Source organism: Blennius ocellaris, assembly GCF_963422515.1.
Source record: "Blennius ocellaris genome assembly, chromosome: 8".
In the NCBI taxonomy this organism is placed as follows: domain Eukaryota; kingdom Metazoa; phylum Chordata; class Actinopteri; order Blenniiformes; family Blenniidae; genus Blennius; species Blennius ocellaris.
Window position 1 is genome coordinate 8213937 of NC_137657.1, and position 24234 is coordinate 8238170.

General features: G+C 42.1%; 1 protein-coding gene across 2 annotated transcripts; it reads left to right on the forward strand.

The window, feature by feature from the left end:
- On the forward strand, positions 1–24045 carry st14 (ST14 transmembrane serine protease matriptase). Of its 2 annotated transcripts, none has more exons than XM_080500688.1 (19): positions 1–130; positions 9207–9351; positions 10005–10162; positions 11335–11405; positions 12078–12247; positions 12962–12997; positions 13471–13699; positions 15670–15809; positions 15939–16042; positions 16516–16625; positions 16987–17117; positions 17605–17709; positions 18892–18999; positions 19367–19480; positions 19930–20049; positions 20493–20673; positions 21197–21465; positions 22002–22138; positions 22288–24045. In XM_080500688.1, the coding sequence occupies exons 1-19, from the start codon at positions 104–106 to the stop codon at positions 22447–22449; spliced, it is 2517 nt and encodes an 838-aa protein (XP_080356814.1). In that variant the 5' UTR covers positions 1–103; the 3' UTR covers positions 22450–24045. The 2 variants fall into 2 exon arrangements, with proteins under 2 accessions (XP_080356814.1, XP_080356815.1); XM_080500689.1 differs by having other exon boundaries at positions 13474–13699.
- Positions 24046–24234: the final 189 nt, after the last annotated feature.

Sequence of the window (24234 nt, forward strand, 5' to 3'; positions counted from 1 at the left end):
TACCTTAAACACCTGTGTCTTTTATATTGCTGAACTCTTCGCATCAATATCTCCATTAATTGGACACCCGTTGGATTGGCGCACCAGGCGGATCCGGAGGAACATGAATTCTGCCAGATATAATTACAACGTAAGTCCTGTCAAATCTGACACAAGTAATCATAAATGTTTGTATGTTTCAATTAGTGTGCAGATTCAATAGTGGATCCTCAGGGGCTATCTGCTTGTTACAGGTAGTTTCATGCAGACAATGTCTGAATTAGGTCACGTTTTGGTGTTTTGACACGCAGCTTCCGTTTTCGGGCCTCGATCATTGAAAGATCTTCACATTATGAGTCTTAGAATGAGACACACCTTTTTTTTAGATCCTCAGGCAGACTGAAAGTTTACTGGTCAACTATAATGTAACATTTTACTGAATTATATGAAGTGTTTCTGTTTCTGTATAGATGTATTTTTTATGTCTAATACTTATGTCTAGAAATCGGTCTTCTTATCTGCATAATGAACAATCTCAAAAAACCTAACAACAAACTGATATTGTGCACTCCTTCATAGGTATTTTGTCAGCATAGTGTAGTTCTGCTTTTTGGCGTATTTTTAAAAAAATCTACTGATTAAAACACAACAACCCAAAAACATGGATTCTAGATAAATTGAGAATATCTTCATAAGAGCACACACACCTCAAGACTACAGATCATTTGCTAATGCAAGCTCATCTAATTCATGTTCTTTAATGAATCTCCACATTTCCTCTTTTCATTTCCTTTCCCTTCATGTGTGTCTCTTATTGTTTACAAGGATTTATTTTTGTGTCAGATATAGCAGGTAGAGAGACACATAGTATTTTACATTGATGTTTACATTTTGAGCTTTATCTTCCATCCTTGCAGAAATAATCATCCTTAAAAGCTGCCTGCACCATTTTTGTGGTCTTTGGTGTTGATATGTCTCGGGTGGTATTCTAGTATGACTTTGTCACAAATATAGCGGAGTTTCTTTATTGCCTTTAACCCATCTTGAAGAGCCGGCACTCTGCCAGTTTTGACCAGAGATTTTAACCCTCACCCTCTGGTCACAAACTGACGCCTGTACCAGTTGGACACCAGCACGTCTGTTTACAAAAACCGGATCAGCTCCAGAATCCTGTAGCGAGAGCCCAGGCAGACAGAGTCCATCGGGAATCATAGTCGGCAGTCACACAACTGCTTCATTTTCAACTTCGCTACCTCGAGGTCATTTGTTGATATTCAAATGTGATTGATTGCCATTTGCTTTGGTGATTCACAAGTATAAACTGAAAGTTTCTGAGACTAAAGAACTGTGTAGCCTGCGTTGGTGGAGTCTCATAGAAACTCTCTTAGAAGCACTCGTGTTTCTTAGAAACTGTGTGTGTCTGTGTGTGTGTTGGATGTTGAGCGTCATTTCCATTGTGCCCCCACACACCAAGGTGGGCGTGTTCCAGTGGCAGGTAGTCACATTTAGATTGGTTTTGTGATCCAGGCATATCACTGTTTTGAGGCGATGGCTTTTTATAGTGGGAATTGAAGCAGACTTGTATGTTAAGTGGTAATAGGATGTGAAAACTGCCAAAAGCGTATTTGGCCTAACCTATAGGTCAAATCCTTCTGTATCATGCATACATTATGTAAATGTACACACAGTTATTGTTATTTCACACTGCAATCCAGTCTTGTTTGAGACATTCTGCTTCGACAACGGAGGACGTGGGAGGAAGAGAAAATGACAGACAGCCAAAGGTGAACTTCTCTTTGCAAAAGGATTCATTAATGGTTACAAGCCTTTGGTCAGTGTTGAACAAACTCGCCGGCGCAATAACCTTTTATTTCACAGCCTCGTGTTTGGCTTTTGTGGAAATGCACAAACTTGCATCGGTTTAAGTGTCAGGCTGAGGAACACGAGAGAACAGTAACAGGATTTATAGAAAGTAAACGGTTTTTCTTTGTGTAGAATTATATAATGTTGTAATAATAGCAGTATATAGCTACGATATCTCAGCTGACCTTGCTCGCACGTGCTCTGGTGGGAAAGGTCCGTTTATATAACTTTTCAAGTAAAAATTCATTGTTTCTGCATTTTTGCGTCGGGGAAAGTTTTGCGTTCACACGGCAAAAGTTTGAAAACTATGTCCATTTTACACGGCAACAGCAGAAATGCTGAAAATTATGTTGGGCCACGAGTGAGTGCTGTTGTTTGTTTTTTTATTCAACCCACGCACAATCAACAGAGAACAAAATGGTAGTAAACTTTAACAATGGCGAGTACACGGACACTCGCGTAGACAGACGACTAAGTTGGATTGATACGACGAGTATTTCTCTACTATCAAATTCCCAGGAGAATATAGACTGGGAGTCGAGCCACTATGAAGGCAGCCATATTTGTTATTGTGCATCTACTTGCACATGTTTAGAAGAAGTATTTTCCAAGGAGAAGGGCTCCTAGCATCTACCCATTTTCAAAAAGCTCCACCTTGGGAGCCGTTTTCAAAATTCAACCCAACCCAAAATTTAGCTCCGAGCGTCGTCGTGTAAACGAATACCCAAAACGCAATGAGGCTTTTGCGTTTTTCACTTGAAAGAGTTGCCGCCTGAAGGATTTGACATCTGATATGTATTTGATTTTGTTGAGATGGAAGAAATAAAACGGCACGTGTTGGGTAAATATTTAGGCTGATCTCTGCAAAGTTGTTTAGTACACCATGAGAAGAAATGATGAGTAACATATTGATACACATCAAGATAAAAAAAAAAAAAAAAAAAATCAGAATTGGAATGGTATCCATCTGCTGGGATAAATATGAATATATAAAAAATTTAATGATGAAAGAAGAAGATGCTGCTTGTATTGCTTGACTGAGTTTGTTGTGTGTTAACAGCTGTTCGATCGCCTACAAATACAGCGATTGTGAAGAGAATACGCTATTGTCTTCCCATATGTTGACTTTCATCATCTTATCTCGGAAAGAAAGGAGCACACGTTCGCCTGCTTTCCTTATTGTTTGCAGTTCGCGTGAGCTTTGTCAGGAGAATGCCACATGGTATCTTCATGCTTTTCTACAGTTTGATAATACATTTCTCAGGCTACAACAGGTTCATGTCGCATCAGGAATGCTTGGGTTTCCCCTGGCGGTGCTTTGAGTTAAGTGACATTGAATGTGGGACCCAAATTTGACTCCTACTGTAAGTTGCAATGTCTTGCTGTGGCGACCGTCGGTTGCTTCACTTTTTAATGGATTACAATGAAGTCAGAAAAGGTTGTTTTTTTCCTTTTAAAGCTTGAGCAAAACTAACTGAACATTTCTTCTTCTTTAGTGAAGTTTTGATGACTCACAGCGATGAGGACAGTCTGAGATATTGGATCAAATCGAAATGCTGTGATTAATGCAGTCGGTCTGTTCCCTGTTTATATGGTGACTCAGCAGACGTGCCAGTAAATAATTGTTCAGGCAAGGCCATGCTGCTTTTCGTTTGTGTTTTAGCCCACGTTAAAAAAAAAAAGGTCACAATGAAACGAACAACAGAAGTGTTGTTGTTCTTATTCACTCCTGTGAGTAATGCATTATAATTTTGACTATGCTTGCCACAGTCAGTTATACACTGACATTATGTGGGACTTTCTAAGGCCCCTTTCAGCAAGCACAACCTGAAATTTCAGTCTTCCTTCATTCTTGTCCCTTTCTGTGGAGGAGAATGTGGCTGTAAAGAGCGAATAGACTCATTTGCTTGAAGCCTCCTGCCTAGTTTCACATGTTAACGGGCCTCCAGGCTGAAACTCCACTTCCCTTCATATGCAGCTGCATGACTGCACCTGCAACATGCGGCGAGATTAAAACAAGTAAATATGAATTTTAAGACTACTGTCAGGTGATAGATGTATGTGTGGGACTTTCTTCACTCAAAGTTTATAAATTGCTGTTGAAGCTTTATCGCCCCGTTTGGCTTGATTGACTTCTTTGGCTGTGATACTGATGGACATGAGAGGTTTATAAGGATGGTAAATGGATTTCACTTATATATAGTGCTTTTCCACCGCTTCAGCAGTCCCCTAAAATGCTCTTCGTTGTTGAATTCACACACCAGTGGAGGTGGCGGCCATGCAAGGCGCTTAATTCACCCTTTAGGAGCAGTTAAGAGTTCAGTGTCTTGCTCAAGGACGCTTTTACATGTGGGTATATAGGGAATCAAACCTGCATTCTTTAGAATTGAGAGAGGGCTCCCTCTGCCTAACAGCCACCCCCAAGGATACATTATGTTAATTTGGCACATTAATGTCCTGGGCGTCTCGCACCATGTGTCCAAAAAAATCCTAAAAATGTACGACCGAGCTACGATAATTTATGGTTGCATGTGTGGAGACGCCTTAGTGAGAGATGGCGAGGAAAATCTGGACAAAGAAGAACTTTGAACCTCTGTTGCATTTACTTTGATTGTTTACACTGCAGCAGCTTTTTCAGAAGCTGGACATCTCAAGAGCGATAAGTGTGATGGAGCTCCCTTTGAACAGAGAAGATTGAAAACTTTCTGTATGAAGTAATAATGCACATGTCACAAGTTACTGCAATTTGTGTGTTTACCATAACCGGGCTCTCAGAGATGCTCGTCTACTACTACGTGATATCTCAACATCATTTAAGAACTTTTGCACTGGCTATCACTAAAAAGACCATTTTAAATCCGCAAGATAGCCACAACTCGATGGTTAAATCGTCTCGCCGATCATTTAAATCTTGTAAAAACTAAAGTCAACTCTGAATCTCATGAAAATAAACTTGGTCATCTTTTATACAGTACCAACGACGGTGAACCCTCACAGCATCCACATAAGTCCCACAAGTCACCAAACCATACTGTTTGCCTCAGATCTAGTATATATCGCCCGCCACTGTCTCATCTTTCTATCTCCCTGTTGTCACTGTTGCACAAAAGAAAAAACCCAAAGACGCCATATTGATCCTGAGATTGTGATGAGATAAAAATTTAAAGCTCGCGTCGAAAAAAATTACCCATTTTTTTTATGTACATGCTGTAACAGTAGTAATGAATTTTTTTCAAACAAGTGTAATATTTCCTCCTTCATGTCGGTTGTGGCTTATGTGAGTTATGCATGCGTGGCAGGCTTCAGAGACCTAGTAGACCGGGGCGTCAAAGACACGGTCTGTTAGAGGATTCATTCCTCCAGCCTGAAGTGACCTTGTAAAATAGGTGGGGGGGGGGGGAAAGTAAGAAAGCGCTGCAATTAGTTGTAACTGCTGTTCCTGATCTGTCGAGTGGAGAACATGCAGTTTAATAAGAAGAGCTGATGTAACACAGAATTAGAGATTAGAACTGAACAGCAGGGAATATTCTTGATGCAGCAGCTTTGAACGCTAACTACCTTAATGCTGCAAAGATGGAAAAAGATCAAACAATGTAGATTTTTTTTTGGCAAGTACAGGAATACTGATTTATGGTTTTTGTGGCTCCCCCAATTGAATCGGATTTTTGCTATATGAAGCCCTTGAACTAAAAATGAATTTGGCTTTGACCTTTATCAGACAATGCTTGTGTTTCTACTGGTAGCAATGTGGGTGTTTCTCTCCACAGACGGCACGTCTATGATTCTTGAAGTGAAGTTAATCTTTGCCTTGTTAATCTGATCATCTTCAAATTGGAACATCCTGTGTTGGAAACAGATTGTATTTCATTTCTTTTCTACAGAAATCCAAAGCATAAAAACACACACACACAAAAAAAATATCACCAAAGAAAACACTCACCCTCTTCTGAGGAGCTCCGAGTGAGATCTGCAGCCGCCCGTGTGATACAGAAAGCAAAATCAACAAATCTGAAAGCAGAAAGACATTAATAACAAATACTTAAGTGTTTGTATTGATCACAAATTGTTATTGACCTGAGATCGTGAAACATTAATACAAACATTATTGGATGACGCGTAATTGATGATTCTTAATTCTTTGTACATGTGATTGTATCTGTTGGTGCGGCTCTCTGTTTTCCTTGTGATGGATCGGTGTCCTCACCAGCCTGCAGCTGCAGCTCTTGCCTGTTGGTGAATTCTACTTAAGTACTGGCTAAGACTGAAAACAGGATTGTAAAAAGTTTAAGCAACCTTAGCAGCCTCTCCTCATCACTTTTCAAGGCTGCCATCTTTTATTTATTGCTGGCATTATCCATCTATCGTGTAAACCTGCTTTATTCAAGGTTGCAGGAGGCCAAAGCCAATTCCAGCAAACACACATTCACACACACACGTGATCCATTTTAGAATTGCCAAATAACCGAGCGAGCTTTAGTCACTGGATTGTGGAGGTATTCATATAAAAGCTTTTTGAGAACATGCAATCTTAACACAGAAATGTTCCTGTTGTGTGGCGACGGTGCTACTGTGCTGCTTTTACTTGCATTAAAATGAAGAAATGCAGATGTGTCCTGCTTTTTTTTGTTTGTTTGTTCTAATACCATGATCTCGCAACTATAAGATGCAGCCTTGAGACAAATATAAACTGGTGTGCAATTAATATGGCATAAAAATTTTCACGCCACACCTTTTTATGTAGAAATAAGGAAGTCTGAGAAAGCGCTGTGTGCCGTTCACACCCAGCACCAGAGGATCAACTGCGGTGTTGCTGATTCGGTGAAACGGGACTCAGTGTGAGGCGCTGATTGGGTAAAATGGGAAAATGAGTGTGTGGAATGTAGAACTCCAGCAGACCTCTTTTTTTTCTGAGGACATTTTTGTATTTCATTGTGTTAAAGGGACCATTACGGAAACATCAGTGTTACCCCCCCCCCCCCCCCCCCCCCCCTCCTTTTTTATGTCATTTCCAAATGTGCTGATTAGGTTGAGACAGTGAGGATAAATGGAACCAAGACTCCAGAATAAAAAGAGCGAAATGTCTCATTTGCTGTGTCGTGTCATAATATATTTATCACAGCAATCCACATGTGTAAATAAACCTTTCTGTTTCTCTGTGGTTGTGTGTTCAGTCATATTGCTTCAGCTATATTTCACCTTTTGCCGCACACGGGAATGAAGGTATCAGAAAGAAGTTTAATATGAGAGGCAAAGTTCACATTTATTTTATTTATTCTTGGGAGTGTTACCTGTGTATTAAAGTAGTGGATTTAATTTAATTTGGTTGCTGAAACTACAAGAAACTTTTAAATGCTGGAAGTTGGTCAGTTTGTGAATATAGATGGTGGGAAATGCATTTATCGGAAAAGTAGAATAACATAATGCAAGGAAAATGCATGAAGTGTTGAGCGTCGGCGCCTGACAGAAAATAATCGGTCATTGAAAATACACAGGATCAGTTCACAACTGCTCCATGTTTGTCTGAGAACTTTTTTCTTTTTTTTTCTCGACCACACCTCGCTGTTCTTACTCGTCAGACTGGATCGACAAGAGCAGCACCTGACTGTTTACCAGAGATAGCCGAATGGTCACTTTTATGATTTTGTTTGGTTTGTTTCAGCATGTTGTTGCTTTTTGTTCTTCTTTTATTATTATTTGCGCTCATTTAGAAATGACTTACTTCACTGGTAATTGTGGTCTAGCTTAAAGAGCATGAAAAATAGTCCTACATATAGTACAAAAAGTGGATTCCTTTTTCCCCAGTCGTGAAGAATTTAATATGATAAAGAGTATTTAATGGTTTTATTAGGCTGTGATCAGGGTGACAGATAAGAAAGAGACCCCGGAGCCCTCGCTGACCCCATATGTAATGATTCCCCCCATTCAGGCCCATGATTGCTGTTACAGATTCCAATTAGAAAGCATGTGTGGAAGCCAGAGCTGGGCAAGAATAGGCCTTAATTGCCATGAGTTATCATCTAGACTCATGTAATTGAGCCCCCATCTTAAGGGGCAGCACATCTGACAAATTGATTTAATACCAAAGTGATTCTCCATCCCTAATGGCACTCAGGCTTCTTCACTCATTGGCTACAGGCACTGATTTCATTGTGTGTTGATTACTAACCGGCTCGAAACCCTTCTCTCAGTCCACCCACTTGAGAGAGATCAACAACACACACACACACACACACACACACACACACACACACTATTGACGGATACTCCGCCAAAAGCACCTTGCCCACGTTCTGTATAAGGTTATCTTGCAGGCATTGTGCAATCTCTAAATTTCATGTTACAGCAGTGTGCTATGGCTGTTTGGTTTACTAAACGGGTAATGCCGGTTGTGCAAACAAACGTATATAGGCGGCCTGTTTGAACCCGTCGCTGTGTGAGGAGTCAGTGTTTAACACCCCGTTGGTTAGTGGTGACATTGTGCAACAACTGTTTCATTCCGGCTTAAGTCGACTGTCTCTCTTAATCAGCGAGACGTGGTTTCCTCTGACTCCACATGACAGCAGGTCAAAGATGTTTTACCAATGTGATCTATTAAAAGAGGTTCCTGTCAGTTGAAGAGGCAGATATGAATACATCAGTCTGAAGAAATTATGAATGATGATAAAGCAGTATTGTAAAACAATAATATCAAACTGAAACAAGACATTAGCAAATATCAAAAGATATATCACAGCTATTTGATTTAAAAAGGAAAAAAACCAACATACTGATTAGATGGAACTCGTTCCACAACCGTGGTGATTGAACAAATGTATAGATTGAACCTTTTTTATATATAGTTACTCAATATGTATTTGCATTGAAAGAAAAGCAGCGATTCTTGGTTGTTTGTTGTTAGTTATTTATCTTGAAAATGGGATATGATAAAGTTAAGTTTTCCCTTGATTTATATCAAACAGTGAAACTTACAGAAAAATTAAAGTGTCAATATTTTCTGTTTTATTCTTCATGATTTAAGCCTGTAAGTCCCAAAACGATTTATGGTGTTACTTTCACCTAGACACGCACGCACACACACATCAATAGAAGTGACTGCGATTCAAGATGGGAGCAGTTTTATATTCGGTGTCTTGGGACATTGGGAATCAAACCTGAAAGCTTCTGATTAAAAGATGACCACTCAACTAACCGAACCACAGCCGCTAAATCAGAACTACTTTTTTCAACGAGTGGTCGTAAACATCACAATAAAATTGTAAACAATTTTTTGCAACTTTTTAAGGGATTGGAAGTCATCTCCCAAAACATTGAACCTCTTGCACTGGAGTTGCATTCACTCTGTTTTGTTCTTTTTCTTCTCGCAGAGCAATGGCCGCCACGAGCAGATCGACTTCCTGACGAACAAAGAGAAAGTGTCGTCCAAACGAAACAAAGGCATCTTCATCGGTGGTCTCGTGGCGCTTCTCCTGCTCGCAGCCCTTGCAGTGTTCCTCATTTGGTTTTTCGCCTGTAAGTTTTTTAAATGATCCCAGTTATCAATCCAGGATTAACTACTGTGCTGCATTTCTCTTCCAACGGATTAAAGATGACGACAACATGTTTTCTAGACCGTTCTGTGCACACATCCACATAGTTATTGATGGAACTGAATGAAAAATTCACATTATTTGCATTGCTGACATTACTTGCTGCCAAGAGTTGTATCGTAAACTGTAAAGTGTATCATTTACACCAGCTCTGAAGGCGCAGCTCTTTGATTTTAAAATGTAAGAGTGACTTGTTTTGACGGTAATTTCCCATTAGTGTTAGTCCATTTGACAGCTCTGACGTTCTGCTTTAATAATGCAAAGAAGGAAAGTGTCACAGAGTCCATGGTACTGCTTTCTTGTCATTTGCACATGTAGAACTTTGTTAAAAAAAAAAAAAAAAAAAAACGCGGCCTTGGATGTCTTGATAAACACACTCTTGATTGAACTGACTGCCTTAATTGCTCTGGGGGAGAAAAAAAAAAAAAAAACCCTAAAAACTGTCTTCACAGTTTGAAATCATGGTGTACAACTTAAGACAGTCCTTCAAGCCCAGTGTGAAAGATTCCACTCATCAGAGGCGGCCGACTCTTCTCAGTCTGTTGACCAAACACTTGCCTGCCTCTCTCCTCCCAGTCAAAGATGATTCCGAAGCAACCCTCAGTTCACATAGCACCGCATCAGACCAGGTCTTCAGTGGACACTTGAAGCTGGCGGATGTGAAGTACAATGAAAAGCTGGAGGACACCAACAGCAAAGAATTCAAGGAGTTGGCGGCCAAATTGAAGGAAACTGTGAGTCCTACAAGCGAGGATGTGTCTCTCTATTTTTGCTCTCCTCCTTTCTTGTACGCCGTTTTTGTTAACTATTTTGAGCAGAATGTTACACTCACTCCCATTGTTGAGGATTAGCTCTCGGTGATGTTTACCATTTGTGGAAATGCTCTTTTAAATACATCACATCTATTGCATGGAAGCAGCTGAAGGCACATTTGTGTGGGCGGACTAAAACTTTTGTGCATTCGCTCGGTAATTCCCTCAATGGCATCTCCTATTATTGGTGGTGGTGGAGATGTTTTGTAGCACCACTTAGGAGAATGTGGATAACAAAAAGCCCTCATTCAAAACCCCATCCAGCACACACTTCCTCACTGAAAAGCTCCGTAAGTGAGGGTGTTAGCTGAGAATTAGAGTGGAAAGTGGTGGAGAGGAATATTAGATGACTAGACAATTGGGAGAAAGCTTTGTGATGTACTAGGTTTGGCTTTTATATCACAAAACGAAAAAGCTTTTTACTGATACGGGTCACTCTTATAGTGACAGGTACGACTCGTGGAGGATCGCTTCAGGTAAACAACCTGGAGAAAGGAGCGTCAACCAGTCGGCCCACAGCTTTACCTTTGGGCACCACCTGTCTGTAGACTTTAAAACCATTGATCTGCATTTCTTTTCCAGTTTCTCTGAGATGGGTTTTGCTCATGTGGATTTCAAAAAGCTTGATCTTGTGAAATCTGGCCTCGATATTTCCTATTTAATGGGAATTCATCAGATCTCACTGCAAAGTTTCAGTGTCTCCTTCCCATGTCTGATCCTCTTCAGCTGCTTCTGAAGGGGAAAAAAATAAACCTGGCCAAAACCTCTCACTTTGTCTTTATGTTGCCTCCACTGCCAAATACCCTCACTTTATTCTCACTAAGGGCACATGCTTTGAATTTAGTGAACATTGTTCAAGTTTTATGAGCGGTGGGATCCTGCATTTAAGACCGCAAAAAATGACTGCAGCCATTTTTGAGTCGGTGTATAGATCACTTCAGCCGACGCCAAGATAGTTTGTCCAGAATTGCTTTGTGCACTCTCAAGAAAAGCAGGTTTAAGGTTCACATGCTGATTTATATGCTCCCTCTCGGTACACAGGGGAGTTTCGTATACATCCTCCGATGACTTAAAGGTGTATTTTCTCTACACAGCTGGCAGACAACTACAAGACAGATCAGCTCCTTGGGAAATATCATAAGGAGTCTGTGGTCACCGCGTTCAGGTAATGTTGATATCTTCAGTTCTTTTAACTGTTGGCCAATACGTAAAATTACACAACAAGCCACAGTGGTTCTACTCTGAATGGAGTTCACTTATTGAAATTAAGATCACTTCGGTAGTCTCAATTCATTTTAAAGGCTCAATCACATTCTGCCATTCACACACTTTCTCACATGACTGCTGCCATGCCGTTTGTTGACTCAGCGTGAGAAGCACCACATGAACACTGCGACGGCAATCAGACCGCCAACCTTGTGATTGGAGGACAGTCCACTCCACCACCTGAGTCACAGCTCTTGTAGGGGAGAAGATGCGTTGCATTGACTTTAGTCCATTGAGTTTGTGGCATTTCATGGCACATGTTTTGTTTTCACTTGTGACTCTATGTAGTATTGTACCCCTGTGAAATATGTATTGCTGCACAGCATCACAAAGTTATAGCAGCTGGCAGCCAGCCGAGTAGTACTGTGCTCCACTATACGTGTGTAACAAAGCATGCAGCCACTGCTTGATGGACTGCAGTTGCAGGTTTTCAGTCTTTATTCAGTTTGTTTTTGGACACTGTTGAAAACCCACTCGATTTGATCATTTATATTCTGCAACATGAACTATTTAAATATCTACGATGCCCCTCTCTCTTTTTTCCTTCCACTCTCCTTTCTACTCATACCAGTGAGGGTGTGCTGGCCTACTACTGGTCCCAGTTTCATATTCCGGCCAGTGAACAGGAGCTCGTGCCAGAGTTCTCGGAGGAACGGGTTTTGGAGGCTCTGGAAGCCAGTGTTCAGGAGCAGAGGCGCAACGCAGGCAGCGGCTTTAGAATCACTGAAGTCACCACTGCAGGTAGGCAACACCAGGGCCAGCCGCGGCGGGCTGAAGCTGAAGAGAGTCACAACAGGCTGTTTACCACATCCAGCTCCGGAATATAGTACTTACCACTAAGCAAAGAGGGTTCTTTGTTGATATAGATGTGTATAAGGTTGTTGTCATCTCGGATCAGCATTGGTATTCTGTTAGGTTTCTGTTTGTATTACAGGGACTTGCTGTGAGTTCTGCTGATAAGATGATAACAGATAAGCCAGACCTTTCAGCTTGTGCTGCATCTGAGATTGCACATTTTATGCTTTTTGGATCCTCCTAATGATATTAGTTGGGCGCTGGCCTGACTTGAGACAGCCATTTTTCTTCCTTCTGTCCTCTCAGCATTCACATTGGATTTGTCTACACACTGGCCACCAGCCAAGCACTGGGCCTGTGACTCAGTGGTTTTGGTCCACTTTTTAAAATGATTTCCGTGGGTATGATTTGATGTTGCTGTCCTAGATAGTTAGACATAGATGTATGGGCTGCTGCTGCAGGGCAAGGTGAGATGGAGCAGAAAGAGCTGCACACCATCACCGGTTCCCTTAACCGCAGGGAAATGGAACAGAAAATGTGCAACCCAAATATTTTAGGCTCATGCATCAAATTCTATCAGCCTTCCTAACTTCCGTGACCCATTCTTACCCTCTCTCTTGTTTTTGCCGCCACCCCACACCCTTTTCTCCCCGTCTCCAGCCACAGATCCTCGCATGGCTAGAAAACCCACAGCCCGTGAGTACCGCATGTCCCATCTCAATCACCCGTCGCTGTAATTTTCCAGCTGGCTAGATGCTCACTCTCCTGCCAGTCTGTAACGAATGGCTGGCTCGGCCCGTACTGTACATGTGCCGCTCTTGGCGGAGATTGAGAGCTCGCTATCAGGCCGGGGCGAGTCAATCAGTATGCCCGACACTTCTCTTTGACACTGTCTGGTGATTTACAACCTTGGGATGATTAGACTACATTACATTACATTACCATACTCGCCGTACTATCGTTGATGAATTTGTCTTTATGCACACTCAGCATTAAAGAGAGAGCAGCTCCTGATTACACGCTGTTCGGGCGCGTTATTTGCGAGGCTTCAACTCTCTTTGTCATCGTTGCATCTCTTAAGAAGACACACGTTTATTTTGATATGATAGACAAACATTGTGTTGATCTGATGCCGTTCATATACTATATAACCAGTTCTGTTGTTTCAGAAGAGTGTTTCTTCCGTCTGGAGGCTACACAAGAGATGCAGAAATTCACCTCTCCAGGATACCCCACGGGCTACCCTTCCAAGTCTCGCTGTCAGTGGCAAATCCGAGCCTCGGAGGACAAAGCCATCATCCTGAAATTCCCCTTTTTCCACATTGAAGATGACTGCTTTGACGACTTTGTCTCCATCTATGACTCTTTGAGCCCCGATGATTCTCAGGCCATCACAGAGTGAGTAACACACCAGGGGTACAATCTTGGTAGTAGTTCAATTGAAAGCACACAATGTATAAACCAACAAGACCATCGTTTGGGGAAAAAAAAAAAAGAGATTACGAGACCTGTTTTATGTACAGTGTCCAGAGGCTTTTTCCTTGCACAAAAAAAGAAATGCAAAGCAAATTGATTTGTAAAGCACCATTCAGAGCTGTGGCAATTCACAGAGCTTTACAAGGAAATGCATTAAAACAAGGCAATTAGGGCATTAGGTAGAAGAGTAAAGTAAAAGCTTGAGTTATTAATAGTGTTTTAAGCCTGGATTGAAAAGAAGTGCGTGTGTGAGCAGGAAGTTTGTTCCACATTTGAGCAGTATACAAACTAAAGGTTGCTTCACCTTGCTTCTTCTGACTGGAATGGGAAGTCACATTTTGAAGTGGATCCTTTGACACACATTCAACAGATTGGAGTGCAGGTGTAATAAGCTCCTCCCTCTTTGTGTTGATGTGGACTCTGGATAAGCCGCAGCTGTCTTAACCGATTTCTTACTTAGACCTGTAAGCAAACTGTTGCAATACTTCAGCCTGCTGAAAATAAACGCATGAAGAGGTTTCTCTGAATCTTAAAAAAGGTTTCCGTGCCGTCATTGTTCTTCCGCTCCGGTACCGCCTGCTCCTCCCGCAGCGCGTCATCCATTTGATATGCAGCATTTTAAAGCCTTTGAACGGGTTTTTAAAAGCAAATGTACAACATCTGTATCTGGCTCCTCATCCCCTCATATCATTATCAACCAGCTCACAGCAGGCATGTTCCTTTTGTTTCTGATGCAGAACTCGGCATAACATAACCATGTCCATAGGACAATATTCATACCAATTTCGCAATTTCTACCTGATTTGATAGACAAATCAGATTTTAACATTTACAAGCATTGTATTCTGCACCATTCAATCCCCACAAGAGGGAAAAAACTAACATTTTACTCATTTTGCTGCAGCACATCAAACCGAAGCTCAAAAATCACATTCCCACATTGCCTTAAACCTTAGTCGCAAGGTTTGTTTTATAGTCCTCAGTCAACATTTGTCTCATTTATTTAGCCTTGAAGATCACAGAAAGACTCCCAGAAGACAATCACGAAGAATCACTTTGTATTTCACTGAAATGTGGCAGAGGGATCTGGGAATGAAAGCTGGTTTGATGTGGGCGGAATATGTTTCACTTTATTCCATTCACTGGATTTGTGATCACAACTTCTTTTCTTTTTTTTCTTTTTCTTTTTCTGCATTTGGCTCTGAAACCTTTAGTGCTGCGTGTCCCATTTACTGTCAACTTTTGAGACCTCAGCGAGATTGAGTTGGCTCAAAAACAACCTCTCCTTTTTAAATCTGTGAAAGGTGCCACCCTGGATCCTGCCACACTGCTGTGTGTAATTGCACTTTGTCTACCGGGGATGGGGATGACTCCGAAACCACAGGTCTCCTGAATGCATCGTCAGTTGTCGCTGCAGGCAATCTCCAACTCAAAAATCATTGCCAAACAAATACGCTTTACCAACCGATGCATAACATTTTTCTAATGTTATTGAGAGATCAGCTTTATCCAAGGTGACATGGGGTTTATGAGAGCCGTAATATAATACTCTATAATGACATTATTCTACTGGAGGTAGATGTATTGCTGCTCCTGCAGTGTCATTCACACTTCCGTGCCTCTGCCGCCAGCAGTGCTAAAACTTTTTGCTAATACCTAATGTTTGACTTTGAAACTCCGCCTCAGCCGTTTTTAACCGATGCTGGCACAATCTCCCGATTTATTTATTTCTCAGAGATGAATCACTGTTGTATTTGAGGTTTGCACATCTTGTGAGAAAACTCCATTCAAATGTCAGATAAACACTGAACGCTTCACGGCTGTTTGGTCCATTTTATTTGTTATTGAAGTCTCTTTATTGCACCTTGCTTGACTGCTCATTCTTCTCACAGGAAATGCGGGCAAAGGCCTCCGTCCAACCCTCTGGAGGTGGCGTCATCCGGCAACATCATGCTGATTAACTTCATTACTGACACTGATGTCCAGAGGCCCGGCTTTGAGGCCGAGTACAAAACCATTCCCAAGACTCAAGGTGATTAAGTGCCACTTTACGAGACTTAATACCATCCATTTGCCAGCTGTACACTGCTCCGTATTTACAATTCCTGTAGATTAGTTTAATTCAGGTTCGAATGTGAATACATGACGCACTTTATTTCAGTTGAAATGTGTGGTGGCGTCCTCTCCGAGAAGCAAGGAACATTTACGTCCCCACTTTACCCCGTCTTCTATCCTCCTGCTGTGGACTGCAAGTGGACCATTAAGGTTTGCAACACTACTTTCCTCCTTGGCTCCCTCCTCTGCCTGCAACCCCCACCCTCCCTCCTCCTCCCTTTCCTCCAGCACCATCCTTAGCCTGCCATGAGAGGAATGCTGAGGCAGCACTATAGAAGCCAAGCTGTTCAGTACCTCTTCTATCTTCATCTGTCAGGCCGCTGTGGCTGCTGCAGCTCTCGCTGAGCTGCAGTGTTTTCTCTTGATTTTGTTTGTTGGTGTGTGTATTTGTGCACGTGTGCCTGTTGTGATGTGTTGCAGCTCCTGTGCTTGCCTTCACTTGGGGAAGATGTGCCAGTGTGTGTGTGTGTGTGTGTGTGTGTGTGTGTGTGTGTGTGTGTGTGTGTGTGTGTGTGTGTGTGTGTGTGTGTGTGTGTGTGTGTGTGTGTGTGTGTTGGCATGGGAGTGACATGCATGGTAAATAAGGTTGTTAGGAACCAATCAGCTATTTTCCTGCACTACAGGTTCCTGCTGGGCAGAAGGTGCGAGTGAAGTTCAACATGTTTCGCATAAAAGAGCCGGGAGTGGACGTCCGCAAGTGTCACAAAGATTACGTGGAGATTATGGGCACCAAGTAAGACTTTAGGATCCATTTAAAAATACTTGATCGTATGCGACTGAATGTAGGCTTAAAATAACAAACAAACAAAAAAAAAAAAAACATTTTTTCGGAGTGATTTAAAATGAATCAAGCTCAAAAACAAGTCAGACACTGTTTACAGAAGTTGATATATTTTTCTCAACTGTATACCAATGCTTCAAAATGTTCTGCTCAATTCTTGACATTTAACGCGCTTTCACTTTCATTATAATTGCAATAAGAAATTGGACCAAGATCAATGTTTTAAGCCCTCTTGGTGCGATATTGCCATTTTTGTTAATTTCTTCGTAATTATAGAAACCAGAATGTTGTTAACGTCTGTCTCGTGTCCCAGGTATTGTGGGGAAATCTCATCTTTGAGTTTGACCAGTAGCACCAACGTCCTTGACGTGGTCTTCCACTCCGATGAGTCGTACACGGACAAAGGCTTCAGTGTGGAGTACAGTGCCTTCGACCCTTCAAACCGTGAGTTTCCCCTCACCCCAATTTACGCAACACTTTGCTTGATGGGCGAAACGTTAACGCGACAGTGACACCCAGAGCCTTTCATTACGGAGTGAGACAGTGGCAGCAACTGTGTCGTCTAAAAGACTAGTAGGCGACGGCTGAGTGACAGTCAAATAGAGCTGTTTAGTGATAGAGGCTTAGAAACTGCAGCAGTGAAACTCAAGAGCTAGACTAATCACCAGAGAGCTTGTTTATTGGGTCCGTTTTATTTGCCACTGTCAGTCAAGAGCTTGTCGTTTTCAATACCCTCTGCTCTTTATGCCGTCTCCCAGTTTCAGCAAAAATGGATTTATAATTGCTCTGATCAACAGGGACAGGCATTGGCAACGTGACGGATGTTGTGAACATACTGTCACTCCCTCTCGCTCGATTTGTCACCATCGTCTTTCTGTCCTTTTATTTATTTTTTCCCGCTCCCTCTCTCTTTTCTATGTCATGTGAGCAGCTTGCCCCGGCAAATTTGCCTGTTTCTCGGGCATTTGCATTGGAAAGGAGATGCAGTGTGACGGCTGGAACGACTGTGGTGATATGAGCGATGAGAACCAGTGCAGTGAGTCCCCCTTTTGACCCAGCAACACTTTCTTCACTCCCCCCCACCCCCCACCCCCTCCCCACCTCCAAACTCATTTCCTATCCTCTTTTCCATGTCATCCTCTCATCTCTTTGAAGTACTAGTTTGACATTTGGGAAATGTTTTCTTTCTGAAAGTTGGATGACCACATTTCAAGAGTAAAGATAACAAGAAATACTTTCCCCTTTTCATCATCATGAGTTTGCCAGACCTGAGGAAATCACAGTGCCAATGTCCGAGAGAAAGTGTCCTATATATGTAGATGGTAAATACAATTGACCTATATGGTATGTTTTCACTGCTTCCGAAGTCCTAAAATGTTTCACACTATTACACACAGCCTCCCATTCACACTCGTATATTAGTGGAAACCAGGGGAGTCAAATACGAGGCCTGTGGGCCGAAACCGGAACGAGCGAGGCTCCATTTTGGCCAAACCACCAAGTAAATTGTTGAAAATGTCAAATAAAATGTTGATATTCGTTTAAACAAATATCTGAAGAGTAGCAAACACGATACGAGCTGAGATATTGGTGGTGCTGTCATTAAAGATAGCTCCCTCGTTGCAAAAATCCAAACTAGCATTTGCCTCAAAGCCATGTTGGTAGCGTAGAGTTCGTAAAAAAACGTGCATAACACAACATTTATTGGACATTTCATCGTATTTTGCTCCAGAAGTTTTCATTAAAATTGTCTATGTTTAAATTGTGGTTATTTTCAGTAGTAATTATTTAGTTTTGTGAAAATATAGATATTTTGATCACATCTACTCTGCCCCACAACAGAAAAACGTTAAATTCTAGATTTAGAGGTTTTTATGGCACTAGTTTACCAGTCAAGATGAAACTGGGTTGCATGTTGTCCATGTTTATATTGAATATAAAACATAAAGGTTCCACCATTAGAATACTATAAGTTATTTTTTCCATTAATCTCTTTTTTTAAGAAGCACTTCTATTTCGAAACTGAGCTTTAGAGTTGTTTGGAGGTGAACGTTATCATGAATCTGAGCAGCCGTTTCTCTACTTCAACATATTTAACTCCATCTTTGACCTTTCAGCGTGTCTGTATCATGTCGGCTTTTAGTTTATGATCCATTCAATGATTTGTGTCACCGATCACCTCGCATTGCATTGATGAGTGTAATTTCTGCTGCCCCAGAATGCGGGAAGGACCAGTTTTCTTGCGGAAATGGTTTGTGCAAGCCGGAGCTCTGGCTGTGCGACGGTGTCAACGACTGTGGAGACTGGAGTGATGAGAAACAATGCAGTGAGTATCCCCGTCTCCGGTATAGCACTCTTTGAGGACATAAACTCCCATTTAATGCTATGCTAATTGTGCTAACATTAAAGGCACATCACTGCTAATGCTGTGGTCACTGACTCCTGGGCTGTGTACAGTCATTACTTGCTTTGTAATGGAGTTTGTTTGAAGCGTCGCCCAATTTCCTCCGCGTCTGTCCGGACGCCTAATCGTATGTTCTGCACGCACAAAGAAGGGCGATGGATGCTAATGTCTATTGTGGTTCCAGTACTAATGTCTCTGTGAAGCTTATTGGATTGGTGTTCGTATTCAAGCTTCCTTTATTTTATCTTTTTTTAATGATTTTTTTCACACAATGCGGCCTTGCCTTCAGGTTGCGAGCAGAACGAGTGGCGCTGTGGGGACGGGCAATGCCTGCCTCAGGACGTCGTGTGTGACAGCAAGAAGGACTGTGACGACGGGAGCGACGAGGCCTCTTGTAAAACCTGTAAGAGCCAGCTGTGTACACGAAGTGGGGAATCTTCACCACATTTCTATTTTTAAGATACTAAATTTAAGTCAATGGCCTTCATTCACAGTTTAAAGATCACCAAAGAACCGATTCACTTTTCTTTGTACAATGTTTTTGCTCTTTCCCGCATTTCCTCTCACCCGCCATTTCTCGATATCAATTTCCCTTTCACTCTCTACCAAGCACAGATACCCACACAGAGGGCACTCCCGCATTCCCTTTTGATTTTCACTTCTGCGAATAAAGAGGGATATTAGACCTCAACCCCAATCAATACGCCCAATCAATGCAATCTGCTCCTCAATCACCCTGCATTGTGCATTCAAGCTTCACTGTGAAGCCACTCTGATTGCCTAGTATTTTACTGGTTAAAAAGAAAAAAAAACACGTTTTCATTTTGGAACTTGTCTTCCATCCTCTTGCAGCTTCTGGTGTCTGCTCCAACTTCAGCTTCAAGTGTAAGAACAAGGAATGTGTCAACAAGGTGAATGCCGAGTGCGACCGCATCGAAGACTGCTCTGACTCCTCAGACGAGGTCGGCTGTGGTGAGAGAGACGTTTTTATTCTGTGTGAAATCCAGCTTATGAAAAATGACTAATTGCGGACCTTATGTCTGCAGTGTCATTCAAACTAGATTATAGGAGCTGGGTTGAGTTGCGTGTTGAGCTGTCGGTTAGGAACGGGCCCCCAGGCCTTGACTGTTTTATTTATTTCATTTTTCTTTGAAAGCTGCTCTCATCATCTCTGAAGTTTTTTTTTTCTCCCTTCACTTAGGCCTCAGGGTGTGTCTGTATTTTTTTTATTTATTTTTTTGGTCAGTAAATATGGCAGTTTGCCTTATTAGAATTCCAAAGAGTCACGGTAGCTTTCGCAGCCAACGTCGACATCATGACAGCTTCAAGTCAACTTAATCTCATTTTCAGATTTTCTGTCTGATCTTTCATGCCAGTGCCACCTTGCAGCGGTTAAACTTTCTGTTCCATTTCAGATTGTGGCACCAGGCCTTACAAGCTGAATCGCATTGTCGGGGGGCAGAACGCCGCTCTTGGGGAGTGGCCCTGGCAAGTCAGCCTCAGCTTTATGACTTCCGGACATGTTTGTGGGGCCTCGATCCTTTCCGAGAGGTGGATTCTTTCAGCTGCGCACTGCTTCGTCACCAGTGACCCCAAGTAAATCACAGATCTACGTTATGTGTCATTATCACATTTGTCCTGCTGTGGAGGAGTAGAGCTGTGCACAACAGAGGGCATTTTTACCAACATGTACAAAAAAATTCTACCATTTAGAAAAGCACGGTGGTGGCAGTGGGGGTTAATCCATCTCATCCATGCAAGCATCAAGCTGTATTAAGGACAGCGACCTGTAGGTGGTGCACTAACCTTGCTCTTCAGCTTGAACTACTTTCATTATGATTGAATGGGGGATTGTGTTTATTTTCAAAGAATCTCAATCTTTGTTGAGTTTCACAGTAAAAAATGCTTTTGTCACAGTTTTATATTTATCACATGTCTCATGTGATTGTTGTTTGGTTGCTGAATAATCAGACCCAGGTATGGTTTCCCCCGACACGTTCCCCACATGCTGCACTGCTTTTGTGCCGGGTTGTATTATATTGCCTGCATGTTCAATGCGCTGCCTGCATCCACCAGTGAATGAGCGAGACCTTTGCCCTGTGCTCCCGTACCATCACAGAAACCATATGCCATCCAGCTGGCAGACCTACAGTGGTATGCAAGACCTATACAAGCATGATGGCGTCCAGCGCCGCGCAGTGAAGAGGATCATCTCCCACCCGGATTACAACCAGATGACCTTTGACTATGACATTGCATTGCTGGAGCTCAACGAGCCACTGCAGTTCACCAACACCATCCAGCCCATCTGCCTGCCCGCTTCCTCCCACGTCTTCCCTGCAGGCATCTCCTGCTGGATCACAGGCTGGGGCGCACTCCGAGAAGGAGGTATTGTGCAGCAATTGTGTGTTTCTGTGTAAAAGTGCAGCCTTGTATAGTTTTCCCTCCCTAACTCCCTTTCCTCCTTATTATAATTACTGTGAATATTTATGCTGTGTGCCTCACTTTGCTATTGTTTTTATAGTCTTTGCATATCCAACTCACCTTTAAAATTAAGACATCCCACTCCTCCCCCATCCATCTCACACTGATCTAGTCATCTGTTCCTCCCCTGCTTACCTCTTTTTCCCATTCATCTCTTCCTCATTTTATCCTTTTAAGTGCCTCCCCTTTCCTTATACCCCCACTCGACATCATGACACACTTCATCCGGCCTACCTTTTCTCTCATCTTTTTCTAATCTGTTCTATTCAATTAGGCCTCCCTTCATATCCATATATCAACAGGGACGTCAGCCCTCCTGGGAAGCCTCTTAAACCTTCATTAGCCAACACTAATCCAGCCCATTATCACCTTTGATGTTGGCGATGAACACGGAGGTCACGTGGCCGACGAGCGCTGACCCCTTTGTCCTGCTCTCCCAGGTCAGAAGGCGCAGATTCTGCAGAAGGCATCGGTGAAAATCATCAATGACACGGTGTGTAACATTGTCACAGAAGGACAGGTCACCTCCAGGATGCTCTGCAGTGGATTCCTGAGGGGGGGAATTGACGCGTGTCAGGTGAGATTGTGCAAGAGTTTCTCCTGAAAATAAGTTTAAAAAGGAGGGACGACGCAGATGTATATATGCTTGCACTCATGTAATTGTCATGCTCTCCCATGGAAATCCAATCTGATGACCACTCTCTCTCTCCAAATGATGATCGACAGGGAGACTCTGGAGGCCCGCTGGTGTGTTTTGAAGAGAGCGGGAAGTGGTTTCAGGCTGGCGTTGTGAGCTGGGGTGAGGGCTGCGCTCGTCGAAACAAGCCCGGCGTCTACTCGCGTGTCACCAAGCTGAGAGACTGGATCAAGCAGGAGACGGGGATTTGACGACTGTGGTAGGCTGAAGGAGGGATGCAGACGGAAAACATCGCAGTGCTAAGGAAGCTGGAGACGGAACATTGCAGTCCGGGTCAAGACGAGTCTCCCTCAGATTTATTCGTTTAGCAGCAGGCTGAGGATACTGTTTTGTGGACTCAGCTACATGAATAACTTAAGCACTTTGTTTGGTTGTCACCGCCGACGTGAGCTCCTCCTACTTATACTGACACTCACAAATCAACCACAGTAACTTACATTGTGCATAATTCTTAAAGGCATTCATTACCACCGTCTTTCACCCTATCAATTAATGACATATTTTACTGGTCAGTATGCCCCGAGTGCAAGTAATGAAATATGTATAGTTTGGGAATAATATCTCCATGATTTGGCCTGGGTAGTTTGGTTTTTTTAAAAATATGAATTCAGAGCATGTGTATCCTCCACAGCTTTTAGAGTGTGTGTCTTTGTCCAGTGTTATTCCTTGAAAAATGTATCGTTTTTAAGCTTTAGTATTTTATATTTTTAATTCTATAATGCCGCCTTCTTTCCACAGTGGTTTGGTGTGCATGGCCGACACGCTCACACAGTGACCTGCTATAAAGTTTGGAGTTTTATATGATCATATAATTTTCACAAAATCTTGATGGGAATTAAAAAAAAAAAAAAAAAAATTCAAGATAAACAACATTCATGTCAGGGCATTTTCATATCATACTAAAATGAATGAAAAACTGAAGCTGCCCGGAATGTAGAAAATGCATTAATCAATCTAAAAGCCCACGGTTTGCTTTGGAAAGGGTCCAGCAGTGAAGTATTCTAGACTTGTAGTCAGCACTTTGAGACAGGCCAAAGCACTAGCATGACTGTTGAAGAGTGAAACCCGAGTGATGATCTGTTGTTGATCTGCACAGGCATTCCAGATCAGTATTTTATATATTTACAAATCCTTAGTGGCCTTGTATGGTCTGTGAATGATGTGCCACAATTATTCCATTCAACAGGGAGTGCTGAATATGAGGATTAGGTCCTGTTAGCTTTTTGCACAGGTCTCCAGCAAAGCTCAGGGTGACTGGAGTCTTTAATCACAACAACTGAGAGTCAAAGTAAATCAGTGGGGTTTTCAGTACTTGCCAGAGCATTGCAATCTATTCTCATCCCAGTGAGAGTTTCCCCTCCTTGGTCGTGACCAACTTAATCAAGCTCAGCCTAAATAACACGTTGGATCGGATAGTTTATTTTCCACAGCCTTATTGTCTGACTTCTTGTATTGTTGTGTCCTGGATAAGCACACCAAAGATTTGCATAAGTATTATTTATTGAAGGGGAGAACATTAAGGAGAACCGATTCAGGATATTGCTCGACTGGCCTTTTTTTTTTTTTTTTTTTTTTAGCAATTATTTGGAGGTTGTTTAAGTATGTAAATGTGCTTTTTAGAAAGTTGGAAGGGGCCACTGTTTTTAGATTGATTATCTCATAAGAACCATACATGCTGTGTTTTTGATTATGAACTTACTCGCCATCATTTCTCTGTTTTTGTATGTTTACTTTCTTTCTTTAAAAAAAAAATTAATAAAAAAATAACCGTGATAATAAACATCTTCTGTCTGATTCCACTGAACATAATTGCTTCACCTGTATCATTTGTCTTTGATGGGGTCTTGTCTGGTATTATGTTGTGTATAATAAATGCATGTCTTGGGAGACCGTGTCCCTTCTCGCAGTCGAATTGTAATGAGCATGTACTTCTCCTCCCCGACGTGAGCAGCGCGTCCTACCTGGGGAACAGAGGT